The sequence below is a fragment of the Macrobrachium rosenbergii genome, chromosome 16 (assembly GCF_040412425.1).
Source record: "Macrobrachium rosenbergii isolate ZJJX-2024 chromosome 16, ASM4041242v1, whole genome shotgun sequence".
In the NCBI taxonomy this organism is placed as follows: Eukaryota; Metazoa; Arthropoda; class Malacostraca; order Decapoda; family Palaemonidae; genus Macrobrachium; species Macrobrachium rosenbergii.
Window position 1 is genome coordinate 26157707 of NC_089756.1, and position 17811 is coordinate 26175517.

Here is a 17811-nt window from a genome sequence, read left to right on the forward strand (position 1 = left end):
CGAACTCTTACTTGTTCAAGAACGCCATTCTCCTCAAGACTCAGACTTAGTTATGGCTAGCCTTGATGTCGAGTCTCTATTCACAAATGTTCTGCTGAAGGAGACCACGATTACTTACATGCGTAAATTATTTCCGGATCCTAATACCTTATTCCATAATTTTAACTCCGATGATTTTAGACAGTTCCTTGAACTTGCTGTGCTGACATCTACCTTTATTTTTAATAACACTGCTTTTAAACAAATTGATGGGATGGCGATGTTCCCCTCTGGGGCCCAACGTTCGCAAATATTTTATGTGTCACTTCGGAGGAGCAGTTGCTGGACAGCTGTCTTCTCAGTATTTTCCCTCTATTCCTACAAAAGGTTTGTAGATGATACTTTTACCTTGTTTAGATCTCGGCTCGATGCTGAAGCATTCCTCGATTTCGCTAACAGTAGACATCCGAATATAAAATTTAGTATTGAAGTTGAACAGGATAATAAGTTATCCTTTTAGATGTCTCAGTTTCACGAGAATCAGACTGTTTTAACACGAGTGTTTGGAGGAAACCCACTTTTACTGGTTTAGGATCTAACTTTATAGTAGCTGCTTTTTAATTTTAAACTAAATGCTTTGTCTACTCTTTTATATAGAGCTTTCCATTTTATCCTCGAACTGGCATGTTTTTAATAAGGAAATACACTTTTACATTGTTTTTCACCAACAATTATTTTCCATCAAACTTATTCTTTCAATATAAAAGTGGAAATATTAGAGGACAACTTCATGCCAAAGTACAAGATTCCATCTGTTCCCAAACTTGAAGTCTATGCCAGTGTGTTCCATTTGTACATGATAAAACTTTTAGCCAAAAGCTTTCAAATTATTTCTAGGCATTATGGAGCCGTCAAAATTAATCTAATTCCAAAGAATCCTTGAAAATGGTTCTTTATTCAGTATTAAAGACCGTTTAGCGACCTTATGACGTCTGGGGTAGTATATAAATATGATTGTCCTCCGGTGTTCTCGAGAACTTACGGGTTGCACCCAAAGACTTCTTAAGGTTCGCTACGATTCTCACAAAGGTGTGAGCTATCGAACGGGCAATAAACAAGTAATCCTGAATTTTCAAATATCAGGAGACATGCCAAAAAATGTGGTAATTACATTGAATACGATCAATTTAAAATCATTACAAGGGCCTCTTCCGAGCTAGCACTCTCTATTCTGGAATCGTTAATTATCAAACAGACACCATTGTTGAATGCCCAAAACTCCACCACCTCTCTACCTGTCGTAACCGTCTTCCCTTGCTTTTCACTCTGCCCGTATTCCAGTCGCCCTCCTTCTCCCTTCTATATAGGTTGGTACCCCAGCAACGCATGAACTATGGTTATGTACAAAATGTTTTTAAAGAGATTTTTGTATATTTTATATGTATTTCTCAATATTTATTCTTTTTATTGCAGCCTTGAAAAATGAGACTTGTTATCTTGAAACGTCGGCAAAATAAAGATGTTTTTATGTACCAGTCTGTTTCCACTGCCTCAATCCTATATATATATATATATATATATATATATATATATATATATATATATATATATATATATATATATATAGAAGAGAGAGAGAGAGAGAGAGAGAGAGAGAGAGAGAGAGAGAGAGAGAGAGACAAACCTTTGATGGAAAGGAATCGCTCTCATGGTCACTGCAGACGGCTGTTTCCAATAAATAAACGTCAAAGTCAAAATTTGAAGAACACTTACAATAACTGTTTTTTTTTTACTGATTTCTAAAATAATTTGTTACTGCGTCATTCCAAAAAGTGAACGCAAACACAGAGGGAAAGATAAGTAATTTTCGCATATTGCATCACTACCCGTAAACAACCCTGAAGAGGATGTTGAGTTATAAAACTGTTGCCACACTATATTCCCTGCTGCTCACTGGGTGGTAGAGAGAGAGAGAGAGAGAGAGAGAGAGAGAGAGAGAGAGAGAGAGAGAGAGAGAGATGTGAGGAGGAGGTTGCATAATCAAAGAACAAAAGCAGATTACAAGCCATCTCAAACTGATCATTAGCATCCAAACCACATCCACGAAATATGTTTCAGCTTGACACTAAAGGAGAATGGTGGACCGCAAGCACTGGTAGGTAGGTATCAAACAACCCAACAGCGTAACCATGCCTGAGTCAACAAACGCTGCAAAATGAGCATCGTGATGTCATTCTAGAAACACACTGGCTCAAGACGGCAGCGGAGGAACGTGACTGAAACGAAGTTAACTGGAGAAAGTGATGTAGGAACATGGCTTCATGAAGAGGGTCAAGTAAGACATGCTGGTGATAACCAAATTCTCAACTGACATTACATATTAAAAAGCAAAGGGTAACTGATCTCAAACTGCATTAAAATCACTTTGATCGTGTGTCTTGTACACTGGTGCCGTTTGCTCCCACGAGGCATTTAATGGCTGAATCCGCATCACAGGCGACGCTTTCAATTTTCTGTACGAGAAAACTACTGAGGTGGCTATTTGTCAGTCCGTCCGCACTTTTTCTGTCCGCCCTCAGATCTTAAAAACTACTGAGGCTAGAGGGCTGCAAATTGGCATATTGATCATCCACCCTCCAATCATCAAACATACCAAATTGCAGCCCTCTAGCATCGGGTGTTGTTATTTTATTTAAGGTTGAAGTTAGCCATGATCGTGCGTCTGGCAACGCTATAGGACAGCTGCTAACAACACAGGACGCATTTTTTACTTATTTCCTTATATTCATAATGGTTATCACAAAGCAAATGTCTTGAAAACAGGTACTTAATACAGAGGCTTCAAGGTCTACTTTCTAAGCAACTTCAATATTTATGTTACCAGATTTTCTTAACGTCCAAAGTAAGAAAAAGATATTTGGTGAGATGGAGAATGCTAATAAAAGTTTTTGGGCTCAAGAACATGGTAAAGAAACTAAGCTTTGTCCTTGGGGCTAGCAACCACTATCCAAGGAGGGACAGCTGGTGAATTTCATCCAGAAATGGATGAATTCCAACTATGTCCACCAAGATGATACCCAATTACTTATTTCTCTCGGCCACACCACACATTATGTTTGCTTCACGGTGATTTTGAGTCAAATTTCAAGTGTTTATTCTGGAGAGAGAGAGAGAGAGAGAGAGAGAGAGAGAGAGAGAGAGAGGTAACACCTTGGTCTGCTTCTCTAGGCGAGTCAGTTTTCATATGTAGAATGAGACTTTAGGGAATTATTTTCATCGCAAACATGTACCGAGACAGTGATACAATGGTCACAGGTATTAACTCGAACAGTAATCTCACCCATCAGCTGAGAACAATCATAAAACTAACAATATTCCCGGGAAATTTTTCAAAATGATTACCGGCAAATGAACCAAGTCCAGTCGAACAACACTACTGACTTAGACTCATTTCAATAATGAAAACTCAAACTATGCTCGAAAGACTGCTCGTGAAAGTCAAGAATATTGGTCCTCGGGCCTAAATCGTTTCATTAAAACACGAGGATATACGTCCTAGTCACCTAATAATTGTGGCATTAAAATCCATGAAGTATAAATGGTAAGAATATTGAAATTCATAACAAAGAATCAAATTTAACACAACTCACTGCAACAGCACCATCCATACCCAACTTTTCAATAATTCAGGCCCTACATTGGCAATCAGAATTAGAATATGGAATTTAGGCCAAAGGCCAAGCACTGGGATGAAAATGAAAATGAAATCGAGAGTAAAAAGGTTTGAAAGGCGTAACAGGAGGAAAACCTCGCAGTTAAACTATGAAACAATTGTTAGGAGCGGGTGATGTGACAAGGAAGAAAGATAATATAAACGGAGGTACAGTAGGAGGAATCAAGGGGGTTGCAACTAGGGGCCGAAGGGACGCTGCAAAGATCCTTAAGTAATGCCTACAGTGTACCGCGTGAGGTCACTGACGGCACTAAACCCCTACGGGGTACATTGGCAATGTACAAATACCATGATAAAATAGGTCACCATATTCTACACTATTCATGAGAAAAGGTGACCACCTGGACTGGCTGCCACATCATCTGTAAAGACAGATCTGGAACTGAAAAGTAAGCTAGATAAAATAAAGAATTGATGAGAAAATAAATGTCTTGACAACCTACCTGAGAAACTGCTACAACAACCGGCTTAACAGGCCTTTCTGAAAACTAGGTAATGACATTCTCGAAAGTGAAAGAACTTCCAACAAAGCTGGGGAAGGCCTTGCACACTGACCATGCCACAGCACATTATTTAAGAACGTCGGCTAAATTATCACAAATAAGAGGCAAAAATTTATTCATCAATTACATAGAATATGACCGGAGGAGGAGGTGTACCAAGTTGATGACATCAACACAGTCATCACAACAGTAACGCGATAAATCAAAACTGCAAGGAAACCGATACATCACAGGTACTAAGAACCCTGTTCTGTGCTCAAAATTAAATTAACAATGCCATGTTATAACAGAGAGCCCAAGAAAACATTCCTAGTGGAACGCAACATCATTTTTGGCATCTGGCAAAAACAACATAAAAGTTAGAGGACTGAGGAAAAGAATACCTTTTACAAGACAACCTTTTGTATCTACCAACAACAGAACATTAAAAGATACCTGATCTTGTTCATGCCATGCCCATGCACCCTTTTCCCATGCGTCAGAATGTCATTCCCTCACCCCTTTCCAAAATTGTCTGCCTCAAACGGTGCATTCCTAATAATTTGCTACAAAATACTAACACAAGCACACATGCTAGCGGAGAGAAAGCCCAGCGTGACTTCTCAGTAGTGCGGACCGATGAAGGCTGTGTTTTGTGTGGCCATTGAGCCAGTTTGAGCCTGCCAATCTGTGGTCACAATTTCCCATTGAAACTGAAATTCCCCCTAGGGGGAAAATACCACCCCATACTGAGAAAGACTGCACTACTATAAGGAAGAGCACATTTCTTTCTACAAACCCAAGAGCACTTAAATCAGCTGAATTATCAAATAGCGGGTGAACGAATGTATAAATAAGACTTAACTGAAACGTACTTACCGGATGTAGCAGCACAGGCCACAGCCAAGATACGAAAAATTGGGCTCGGTCACATATCTTGATGTTACATAACAAACACTATTCCAAGTCGGGATTTGTATATGGCACCCAACAGTAGCATATGAAAACGGAGGAGTCTCAATGTTAACCATTCTCTGCAAAGACAAGGGAGTGGTCAGAAACCAAAGATTTGTAACGGAAGACATTATAACGCAATACTGGCCTAATAACTGAATAACGGTAATAAATGAATCCTGTTTCAGGACTGAAACTCTTGAGCTAAAATTATTACTAGTGCTTGTTGCATGACTGCAACAGGCTCAAATTATCACCGTCTACGACATGAATGTATCGTTATAAGATAAAGTTCATATTAGAATTTGTTGCATGACTAAACACCGCAAGTTCAAATCATTACACACACTTGTTGAATTACTACTAATATCACAGGGTCAAGGTACTACTGCTGTCTATTGCGTGACTGACATTATCACAAAAACACAAAAATAAGTATAAAACCTTTACTTCCCTCTACCATGCCCACCAAGTAAAGTAAAGGCCTATCACAACAAATTCTGCCCACTTTCACTTGGCCAGCTGTACACATATACAATATATTCAGTGAGCGGGAAATGTAAAACTACAACTCAACATAGTTTATAAATATTAGTATACAAAGCTCGGAGTCGTCTTCAGAAGTAATTGCAAAGCCCATAACGACATATATTATCTCCAACACACCTAATACCAAAAAAGGCAATATCCCAATGCACTAGCGGATCCAGAAAAATTTCATGAAGGGGGCATCAATTTTCATATACATATATATATATATATATATATATATATATATATATATATATATATATATATATATATATATACATATATATTATTTTGATAATACATTTATAATTTTTTCTCATTTTTATATTTCTCATTTACGTTATTATTAGCTAAATCTTCAATATTATTATTTTGTCATTATTTTTCATGGGGGGGGGGGGTTTGGGATGTGCCCAGGTGGCCCCCCGCCCCCTGGATCCGGTAGTTAAGTTAAGTATACCTTAGTTTAATCCAGACCACTGAGCTGATTAATAGCTCTCTAGGGCTGGCCCGAAGAATTAGACTTATTTTACGTGGTAAGAACCTGATTAACAGCTCTCCCAGAGAGGGCTGGGCCGGAAGAATTAGACTTATTTTACGTGGCTAAGAACCAACTGGTTACCTAGCAACGGACCTACAGCTATTGTGAATCCGAACTATTATAATAGCGAGAAATGAATTTCTATCACCAGAAATAAAAATTCCTCTAATTCTTCACTGGCCGGCCGGAGACTCGAACGCGGGCCCAGCAGAGTGCTAGCCGAGAACGATACCGACCCGTCCAACGAGGAACTGGATCCGGTAGTGTCCTAATGAATACATACAAACTAATTTTGAGGTCATCTTCCCCCGAGACCCAAGAGGCAGAGCCCCAATGTGCTTGCCCTAAAGACCCCTGGGTTTTGGAATAAACTGTAATTCCGAAGTTCTTCAGTTTTGCTTCAAACATTGAGAACAAAAAATCCTCTACGGTACCGTTTCTATCTAATGATGGTTTACTACAACCTCTTTTAATGGGAGATTCCAGCGGCTCGGTATCAAATTCTAAAATAACATTTTTTAACATAGGAAATATCAAGCAAATGACTGACAAAGAGAAATGTCAAAACCACCGCATGTGTAAAAGTTTACAAAACAAAACAAACTACAAAACTTGGATAGCAGCTAAAAAAAAAAACATAAAGAAATTGAATCATTATTTAACTTTAGAAGATAATGCACAAACCAAAATGAGTATCCATGACACAAAGCCTCTAGTGATTCTATTTTTTAGTTTTCGGTAAAAGAAAGCTACTGACATGGCTTTGCCTGTCCTTCCGCGCTTGTTCTTTCCGCCCTCAGATCTTAAAAGCTACCGAGGCTAGGGGGCTGCAAATTGGTATGTTGATCATCCACCCTCCAATCATCAAACATACCAAATTGCAGCCCTCTATCCTCAGCAGTTTTTATTTTATTTAAATCCTCTAACCCCAGTAGTTTTTATTTTATTTAAGATTAAAGATAGCCATGATCGTGCATCTGGCAACGCTATAGGACAGGCCACCACCGGGACGTGGTTGAAAGTTTCATGGGCCGCGGCTCACACAGCATTATACGCTGTGAAGAAAACTCGACTGCGCCGAAGAAACTTTGTCGCATTTTCTATTCATTTCTTCTCTTCTGCAGAATCCCTTGTCGCACTCTATGTTTTTAAGTAGCCTTTTCCAAGTGTTTATATCTTGTATCCTCCTTCCGTCTATTCCTTTGTCTCATGTCTTTTCGAATGCAGTCTCACTCTCTCTCTCTCTCCATCTTCTCTTAGGCTTTCCCATCTTTTTATTTCCAAAATCTCTCCGGCAACAATTAAGTCGCTCATCATCTCCCCTCCTCATCAGCTGCGCAAACCATTTCATTCTGGACCCTCGGACTTTCTTTGACGCTTCAGTGACTTTTGCTGATCCCCTGGTATTCATTTTTTATCGTATCTCTACTGAATCGAAATGCATTAACACTGGTACGAAGTCTGACCTCGTTTGATAATCATGTTGCCTGAAGCCAGGTTTAAACCTATGTGGACTAACCTCACCTTCTTAAAACAATATAAAAAATACAATACTAATTTGAGCACAGGAAAGACTAACTCGGCAAGATATGCATCTACGGTGATTTCTGGTATGGCATTTACAGAAGTCTCCCAGTGGGCGAGTTGTAGCAACAGCCTTTGGTAAGAATCAATTTGATGACAAAAACAACTTTTGTGGAACTGGACGCACAGTAACAAAAGCCGAGATTAACACAAGTTTGGAGAAGATCAGTGTTGAAATTTACTTTGACAGAATATTAAAGCACCTATTACGCATAGCCTGATGAACGTTTCTTCGCCGTAAGTATTTCAACGTAAGTTTTTTCTCTCTGCACAATACACACTTGCGGTAATAAGGATGCAAATCTACGAAAGGACTCTCTCTCCATATGGTGATCCTCTCGCAGTAATACCTGGAAAACTGTTAAAACTCTGAAGCTAAAAGAGCTAAAAGTTCATTTGAATGGATAAAATGACTACCAGCATACGTACCGGACTTTCGTCGCCATGAGAACTGATACTCAGACCAATCAGCCCAATGCCAGATTAAAACAGGGGAGATGAGTATTGGGTGAATGCCCCCTTCTCCCGTAAGAACTGCGGTTCCTAAAACTTGGACATTAAAATAAACCCTAGGAGTCTGGTGCAAGCAGCAGCCAGTCATTTTAAAGTGAGGCCAACATATAAAACCATAACCTTTAATTTTATGATGCAGCAACTGGGGAGACGTGAATCATTTGGTAGTAACGTCATGGAAAGGAACTAAAGAAGTTAGGATACTCACGCTACGTGAAATATATTAGTGCTAAAATAATCCCATCAGTCAGGGTATCGCTGTAAGATGAAAACACTGCGTCTGAACAGCAGAATACATAAAATATCCATAGGGAAAATCGGTTCCTCATGGGACGGATTGGTATCGTTCTCGGCTAGCACTCTGCTGGGCCAGCGTTCGATTCTCTGACCGGCCAATGAAGAATTAGAGGAATTTATTTGTGGTGATAGAAATTCATTTCTCGTTATAATGTGGTTCGGGTTCCACAATAAGCTGCAGGTCCCGTTGCTAGGTAACCAATTGGTTCTTAGCCACGTAAAATACATCTAATCCTTCGGGTCAGCCGTAGGAGAGCTGTTAATCAGCTCAGTGGTCTGGTTAAACTAAGGTATAATTAACTTAGAAGGACACGCTATTCAAGAATACTGTCTTTAACTGAGAGATGAGCAGGGTACCTCCAAGTGGAGCAAGTCAGGACCATTAGGGATTTCTACAAATAAAAAAAAAAAACTAGGATAAGGGGCGAACCTGATGGACCAAATCCGGGCCGAAGAGGTGTCCACAAGTAAACACTGGATATGGGGCCCACTTCATAGGAGCTTCACAAACACACCCACTTCATAGGAGCTTCACAAACACACCCACTTCATAGGAGCTTCACAAACACACCCACTTCATAGGAGCTTCAACACACACACCCACTTCATAGGAGCTTCACAAACAAACCCACTTCATAGGAGCTTCACACACCCACACCCACTTCATAGGAGCTTCACACACCCACACCCACTTCATAGGAGCCTCACACACACACCTACTTCATAGGAGCTTCACAAACAAACCCACTTCATAGGAGCTTCACAAACAAACCCACTTCATAGGAGCTTCACACACACACACACACCCACTTCATAGGAGCTTCACACACACACCTACTTCATAGGAGCTTCACAAACAAATCCACTTCATAGGAGCTTCATAAACAACCCCACTTCATAGGAGCTTCACACAAACACACCCACTTCATAGGAGCTTCACAAACACACCCACTTCATACGAGCTTCACAAACAAACCCACTTCATAGGAGCCTCACACACACATCCATTTCATAGGAACTTCACACACACACCAGGAAGGATGAGGAGCACCTGAGGAAGAAAATAAGGGTCGATAAGAGGGCCTCCTCAAACATCACGGAAGGATAAGGGTCCCACCTAATGCAGGAAATCAGGGCAGATACTTGGTTTCAAAAATAAAAACAGGTTAAACTTGGAAGTGCCAGAAACCAATCTGGTGGTCAAATCAGAGCCAAAATGGCAGTTTTCTTAAACAAATGGGAACACATGACACGAATGTCTAATGGACTAAATACGGCCAATGGAAACTGTAACTGGAGGGTCTCAAAAATTCAACATGGAAGGATTAAGGTCTTCGCAATAAAACATGAGAAGATAAATGGCCCTGATAAGAGGCGACAGGAGGGGGTCCACACAAACAAACATGGAAGAACAGAGTTTCGCACGATCGACCAAATCAGGGGTGGTAGGATGGACTCCACAAATAAACATGTTAGGCTAAGCATAATTATAAAAGGTAATAGGAAAAGGCATGCAAGCTACATGAGAAAGCTCAAGTGGATGGATGTTAAGGTCTTGCACATAAGCGTCATAAAAGACGATTCATACCCAAGTTCCTCAAATTTAAAATTACAATTAGAACTTCCTGACAAGGTTGCTGATGATGCTGGTGCTCCCAAGGTCGAAGGATACTGCAATGCTGATTTATATAACTTATATTATAATATTTTTTATATTACGATTCAAGACTTGCTTATTTCTCTATTTGACGAGTTACTTTCACTTATTAGTAATCAACTTAATTTGTTATACTTGTTGCTACACTTTTTCATTTCTTTTTACTTTTCCACATAATAATATTTACGGGAATGACGTTTACTGGAAGACTTCTACATAAGTCAATGGCCTTGTATCTTTGTTTCATTTAGAGAGAAAAAAACAATATACCGGTAGATCGCCGCCGCAGCCCATTACCTGGAAAATCTATCGTGCCCTCTCCTGACTAATATGTGAACGATGTACCTATAGTTAATCATTTGTGATGGATCGTAGCTAAGGCGCAGAAAGGTAGGTGAAACAGTAATCCTGATTCTAACATGAACACATATTACATACATACATTTATATATATAATATATATATATATATATATATATATATATATATATATATATATACATATATATATATATATATATATATATATATATACATATATAAATAAAGGCTAGTCTTCTGCTAAGTAAAGGACAGTAAGTCGAAAGGCCTAGCACCACTCCGCAGCTTCACTTTCCTTCGTAGCATCTGCCTTTATTTACATATCCATCACGCTGCGCATTTTCGTAATTCAGTTACATATTACACGTATACAGACACAAACCTCTCGACATAATCTCCGTCTCACTGCCCGGGGGACACCGAGAGACCCAGTTTCCTAGAGCGTCGGGATTTACGCTAGTTCTTACCGTCACCTGAAAGGATGACTTGGGGATCTCCCGCAAAATGGCTGCCGCTTGGGGGACTCCCGAGAACCACGCCGAAGCAGGTGGTGGGCAACATCGTTAACCCGATCTGGTTTCTGCTGTGTTTTGTTTTCAGTTCCTGCCGAGTTACCGTTCCCGAACACTTTTTAAAGGGACGGGAAAAAGGCAGTCGGCGTTCGTTTCTATAGCTATTTTCTGTGTCTATTTTCTATATCTAGTTTCTATATCTGTTTCCAGATACGTTTACTTCCAAGGAATAAAACTTGAGAATCGTCCGTACTGAGCCTACTGCATTTTTCAAAACATTTGTTCAAAAAACTGGTGGTGTTCGGTGCCTGATCAGACTGAGCAAACAGCTATTTGCTTTTAAGCTATACACTTTAATGTGCATGAAAAGAGGGCGTGGCACCGTGAGACTGTTTACGGTGACGATAAACAAGTATCTTGAATGATGTCCTGGCATTTCTTCAGATATCTCTCTACCACGGACGAATTTAATTATCCCTATATTGGCATTCTCTGAGGAATAAAAAGCGACATGCAGAAAGCACCAAGTGTCGAACCACATCAACAAGTCATCATCATTATCAGCATGGCCCTATTCTAATGCTAATGCGAACGAAAACTCACCCGATCCACGTTGCAACATCACTTTTTAGGCTACGAAGTGCAAGGAGAGCACGCCTTTGAATCCCTCATCCGACCACATCTATGCTTGACATTAAATGCGACTCGAGTCATTCTTACTTTCTGCATACAAATCATTCTCTATATACAATTCCTAATGATGTTAAAATTGTACAGTGGTAGATTTCTAACGCTTGATGAAAATAGCTCTCAAACTTAGCTAATATTATTTACTTAACAATGTTAGCTGGAAATTTTGGGAATTTTTATTGATTTCTAAATGTTTCCAATTAATGGCATACACTATATATATATATATATATATATATATATATATATATATATATATATATATATATATACATGTATATATATATATGTGTCATATATATACATATATGTGTGTTTACATAATGAGGCAGGTCATTGTTTCTAGAGAGCTTTACAAACAAAATGAAAAGGGAAACAAACAGCCCAGAGAACATTTACTATCTCGGAAAACTGCAAGATCGAATGCTTTGAAAATTACGTGATAATATAATTCAAAAATGAATTACCAGGCCAACTAAGGAGACCACCATATCAGTAAGAGGTAAAAACACTTAGGTACGAAAATAGCAAGAAAGAAGATGTAACGAGTAAAAATTGAGCCGAAGTTTCTTCGGCGCAGTCGAGTTTTCTGTACAGCGTGTAATGCTGTATGAAACTCTCGGCCACGGCCCATGAAACTTTCAGCCAAGGCCAGGTGGTGGCCTGCGTTCTAGGCACCTATAGCGGTGCCAGACGTACGATCACGGCTAACTTTAACCTTAAATAAAATAAAAACTACTGAGGCTAGGGGGCTGCAATTTGTTATGTTTGAGGATTGAAGGGTGGACGATCAACGTACCAATTTCCAGCCCTCGCCCGCTAGCCTCAGTAGTTTTTAAGATCTGAGGGCGGACAGAAAAAGTGCGGACGGTCAGACAAGTAACCATCTCAATAGCTTTCTTTGACAGAAAAATAAAAATAAAACCTCAAACGTCAAACTACCAGAAATGGTTCCGATTAACCCTAAAAGTCACACTATTAGCTGATCACTTACTAATGGTCGACACTGTCGAAACCAAGATTTCAGCTTTTAACTGTTTCCTTGCTTACATCCCCAGTGCTGCTGGGGTTCTGATGAAATACCACCCTCAGTCCTTCAAAAGCCGAACGGCATGTTGAAAACTATTCTAGAGCGTTACCATTTGCATAGCTTATATTGCCATTCATTGTCTCTTACTACTGCACTGCAGAAGATAACCTCTGGTATTTCTCCAAAACTGTATATAATATTCCAATATTATAATTCAGAGTATCACGCATTCATACATCCAAAACGCTTATCGTCACTTCCTTGCAAAAACAGACTCCTCGGAACAGAGTGCCCAAAAAGACAGACGACCAACAAATAAACAAGGAGTCAGAAAAAATGAGAGAAACGTCAGCGTCATGTGGTCGACACCGGACAGACCTGTGCTCTGACGGAACTCCAAAGATTCTCTGTGCGTGATGATTAATAACCTGGAGGTCTCTGCTAGTCGGTCAGAGTTCCAAGGCCCATACCAGGCATCATACTACATCCGACGCCTTACTACCCTCGAGTGTCGCCACAGGGTAAAGGCCGTGTTGGCACAAACCAGCTTAATATAAACCAACCGTCCAATAAGCTGCTGAAAAATAATTCCAGCACTGGCACGTGATGACATTAAAATGATTAATGTCATTTGCACTGTTCCATAATCGCTTTGCCAGACCAGAGTCATTTCCAAACTCTCTCGCGGACAGCAATGTGCAAAGAGAACAAGAGAATGGATGAAAAACAAAAGGGTATAGAGCAATGCAGAGGCTGGGTCCCGACTACTTTTGACAAAGCAAGGCATATTGTGGCCAGTACCTAACCTAGAAGGTTACTATAGGATAAATCCTTTGCTGGACACAAGGGTGAATTATCCTGGGATGTCATACAAACAGTACTTTTCTATCAATTATTCCGGCTGTGTAACCTTTGAAAATAATTGGTTATTATGTAAGATTTATGTAATCTATCTGCAATATTAATAACAGTAACTGGAATATCTTAATTGTTATTTTCGCCCTGTTTTTCTGACAGTATTGAATAATAAAGAGAATCTGCATTTTCCTTGATATAAAAACTTTTAAGTCTTTTAAGGTTTTGGTGGCAAGTAGATCAGTGGCAGAATACCGCCCATTCAACTGTCAGTTACCCAGTCGCTTTATCCTTTGGCTACAAGTACAAATGCAGGGTTAGGTTAGATGGTGTGACTATGACAAAAGACTTCAGGGTTTCTTCTATGAAAAACCTCTTCCTTGGGCGAGTCGGTAGAGTTGTGGCCTTACTCGTTAGGCCCGAGTTCGACTCTCCGGCCGGCTAATGAAGAGTTAGAGGAATTTATTTCTGGTGATAGAAATTCATTTCTCGCTATAATGTGGTTCGGATTCCACAATAAACTGTAGGTCCCGCTGCTGGCAACCAACCGGTTCTTAGCCACGTTAAATAAGTCTAATCCTTCAGGCCAGCCCTAGGAGAGCTGTTAATCAGCCCAGTGGTCTGGTAAAACTAAGATATACTTAACTTTTTTCTTCTATGAAAAATGAAAACTGTATTTAATTTGCAATTTGTTCCTACGAGAAAATATAAATTCATCTTTCATGTGGGGACTTACTAGGAGGGGAGGTTTTTGTCTCAAGGAGCAATGCTTACTACTTGTCTGAAGGAATCAGAATCTGATGTGATTAACCTCTGCTACATACCAAACAGTCTATGCTAAAGGCAAGAGACTGAAGGGACAATCTGTCACTACCCGGATGTACCAGCATCCTGGTCAAGTATACTGAGTGGGAGTGGCTGATAGGACCCTGCGCCAGTGTGTGGCCCACCAAGAATAACCATCCTCCGGGAGAGATTCCGGGGAACCTGTCATTCCGTTATAGAACGGGAAATCCCAGGAAGTAGGTGGAAGTGTTGCCAATGACGGATGGGCCATAATACCCTACATCCACTTCAGCCCCCTGTTAAAGAAAGGACGGAGAAAATGCATCCCCACACATGGTGGTTTGGATAGGTGCTTGGTCATGTATTCACCTGCTTGCATCCACCCAAAATGAACGCAAAATGTGCAAAAGGAGGGAGGAGACCCAGTGGCTAATGGGTAACCTTGGGTGGGATGCATTTCATCTTGTCACTGGGAAAGCTGCGACACTGAATTCAGCACCACTTCTGGCTCCGTCCTTGAACCTAACCATAGTTCCACCTGAACTAAAAATAAGCAGGAACTGCAGTAGGTCCTTCCTCACTAAAGAGACCTGAGAAATTGCTTCAGGACATAGGGTCAGAAGGGGAGGAACCAAGCTCTCCTTCCAGTAGGAATTACTTACAGAGTGGTAAGCAGCGCTAAGGGGAGGAGCCCTACTCATACTACGGTCTTTCCTAGATGTTTTATTCATAAGCAAACAGACTAATTATGTACTCCTACTTTTGCTCTTGCCTATATTCACTTCTCAGTTATCATGATGTCACTGTAAAGATCATGGTTGGCTGCAATCTATTTCTCTGAGGGCGTAGCGTATGTTTGCACAGGTATACAGAAAAAGATTTGAATTAATCTGTCAACATCTGACGGTGTTACTCTACCCAGCATACTTAATCGATTAGGCTATAAATAAAGAGAAAAAATATGCAAAAGAAGTCCCAAATAATAAATAAAAACATTTTAAAGATAAATAAAGCTCCCTGATGTTGAGAACATAAAAAATGTAACCAGAGACTCAAATCCAAAATTCCTAATATTTTTCAATATCCAAAATTCATGGAGAGTTCAACATTAATGTATATTTAAATTTTTAAAAAAAGCAGCCACTGGCGTTTCAAATATCCCATGCACACACACATATGCACAAAAGCAGTAAGTATACATTTGGGTCCTGATGCCTAGGTGGTTAGAATACTTCGGCTTAGCAGCGAGACGAGCCAGGATTAATTCCCAATCAAGGCAGACTGGGTTCCAGTACAGTTTACACTTCATAAAAATCATATGGTAGCTGCTGAACTGCGGTGGTTTTAAAGAGCGGGGGAAAATGGCATGGGCTCGCAGCCTCTCTCCAAAACTTACTGAAACGGAAAAAAGGCACACACAAACAAACACACACACACTATATATATGTATATGTTCCCCCTAAGGGAAAGAGATGTATACACAGGTATATTTACATGTATGTATATATGTATACATATGTGTCACAATTGCTTTAAACTTCAAGAATTCTTCACAGTTTTTCTATATTCTGTCACTACAAACCCTTGAATCTAAATGCAGATCATAAATGACTTCAATTCCTGCAGAGTCATATATATTCAAAATTTTTTCTCTTCTCTATAATATATATATATATATATATATATATATATATATATATATATATATATATATATATATATATAATATATATATATATATACATATATATATATATATAGAGAGAGAGAATATATATATATATATATACATGTATATATATATACATGTATATATATATATATATATATATATATATATATATATATAGTGTGTGTGTTTGAGAGAGAGAGAGAGAGAGAGAGAGAGAGAGAGAGAGAGAGAGAGAGAGAGAGAGAGAGAGAGAGAGCTTTCTTCACAGCTTACAAACTCACAGCAGTTATCTCACTAAAGTGCTTCTATGATTCCCCTGGAAATTTCTATCAGCCTCTACTTCAAGGAGTGAGAGAGAAGCACTTGCTGCCTTCTTAGGCCAAGATCCTGGAATTCCCAAGAGCTCGGCCGTTTGAGAGCCGGTGCCCAGTTGCAGTCACCTCCATTTGCGACACCTTTTTTTACTGGTTGTATATCTAAAGGGTGCTGGATAATACAATGCAATATACGGCTACTGAAAGCTGATGTAAATTCGTAACATCCAAGAAGCGGCGAACTGATCATACACCGTCAAACTCTGCGTTCCACATACTTAAGAAAGTTTGAATTGCAAGAAAAACACGAGCGATCAAAATAAAAAGAAGCATACGCGTGTAATACTACACACACCACTTCTGTTTATCAAACAGCTGGCGGGGAATAAATGTCCTGTAGTGCATTCTACAAGTAACCGCTGTGCCGACACTGGCAGAGAGAAGCGAGACGCGCTAACTGGCAACTCTCAGCCACCGAAAACGTTTCGCTGGGGAAGCGGACGTAAAAGGTTCGGCCAACTTCATACGTATCTAGTATTATTTCGAGAACGAACGGGTGTAGTTGGTATCGCTTCTAGGCTTCGGAAATTGTTTGATGGCCGCAACGTGCAATCATAAAAACGTTTAGCCTTACGTGGTGCGCAAAAAAAACGTATAGAAAACTGTACGGTGAGACCAGCCCTTACTGGGACGTGTTTAAACGTGTCTGCAACTTGATCCAGAAACAATGGGAATTATGAAACGTAAAACATAAATTGGAAGGGCACACTGGTAATGGGTGACAGCATTCCACCGTTTCTAATACTGAATTAAGTGATCGCGTTAACGTGCAACAGACCTATGGAAAACGTTTTCCACCACCTCACCATATCACTGCCTGAACGTCATAATATGGCAAAACGCCCCAACTGGGACTTCACGCCACATCACAAAGTAGAGTCGCCAGGAGACCCATCAACGCCTGGCAGATTACCCAAATTATTCGCCCGCGACGATTACGGACAACCGTCTCGAGAACCCGCTCTGCAGCCGCTGCCAGGCCCGAGTCTGCAAACGCCTGCGACGACCGCCTCTCCTCTGGGAAACTTCAACTCCAGCGAGTTCTACAACGACGAAGAATACCTCACGTCTCTCCTTTTCGACTACGGCCTGCAACTGAGTCCTGGAGGCACGCACATTGAGCACGACCCAGCGCAGTTCCCCTGCGGCGAGGCAAAACCCGACTCGGAGCAGGACAGAAGCAGCGACAGAGAACGGACCAGTGTCGGCAGCGCCTCTCCACCGCCCAGGGACGAGGATTTCGTCGAACATGGCGTCAAAGCCACCACCTTACCGCATTCAAAATTCAGAAAGATAACGC

The 17811-nt window shown here is 40.2% G+C and overlaps 1 protein-coding gene across 2 annotated transcripts in view; it reads left to right on the top strand.

Annotated features, from left to right (window-relative positions):
* The first annotated feature begins 16974 nt into the window (after nucleotides 1–16974).
* Nucleotides 16975–17811, top strand: part of LOC136847220 (protein split ends-like) — a 101090-nt gene continuing 100253 nt past the window's right edge. The window contains exon 1 of one of the 2 annotated variants that reach the window (XM_067118681.1): nucleotides 16975–17811. This exon is cut by the window's right edge and continues 27 nt beyond it. In XM_067118681.1, coding sequence (XP_066974782.1) covers nucleotides 17292–17811 — 520 coding nt within the window. In that variant the 5' untranslated portion in view covers nucleotides 16975–17291. The other variant, XM_067118682.1, reaches the window with a different exon arrangement.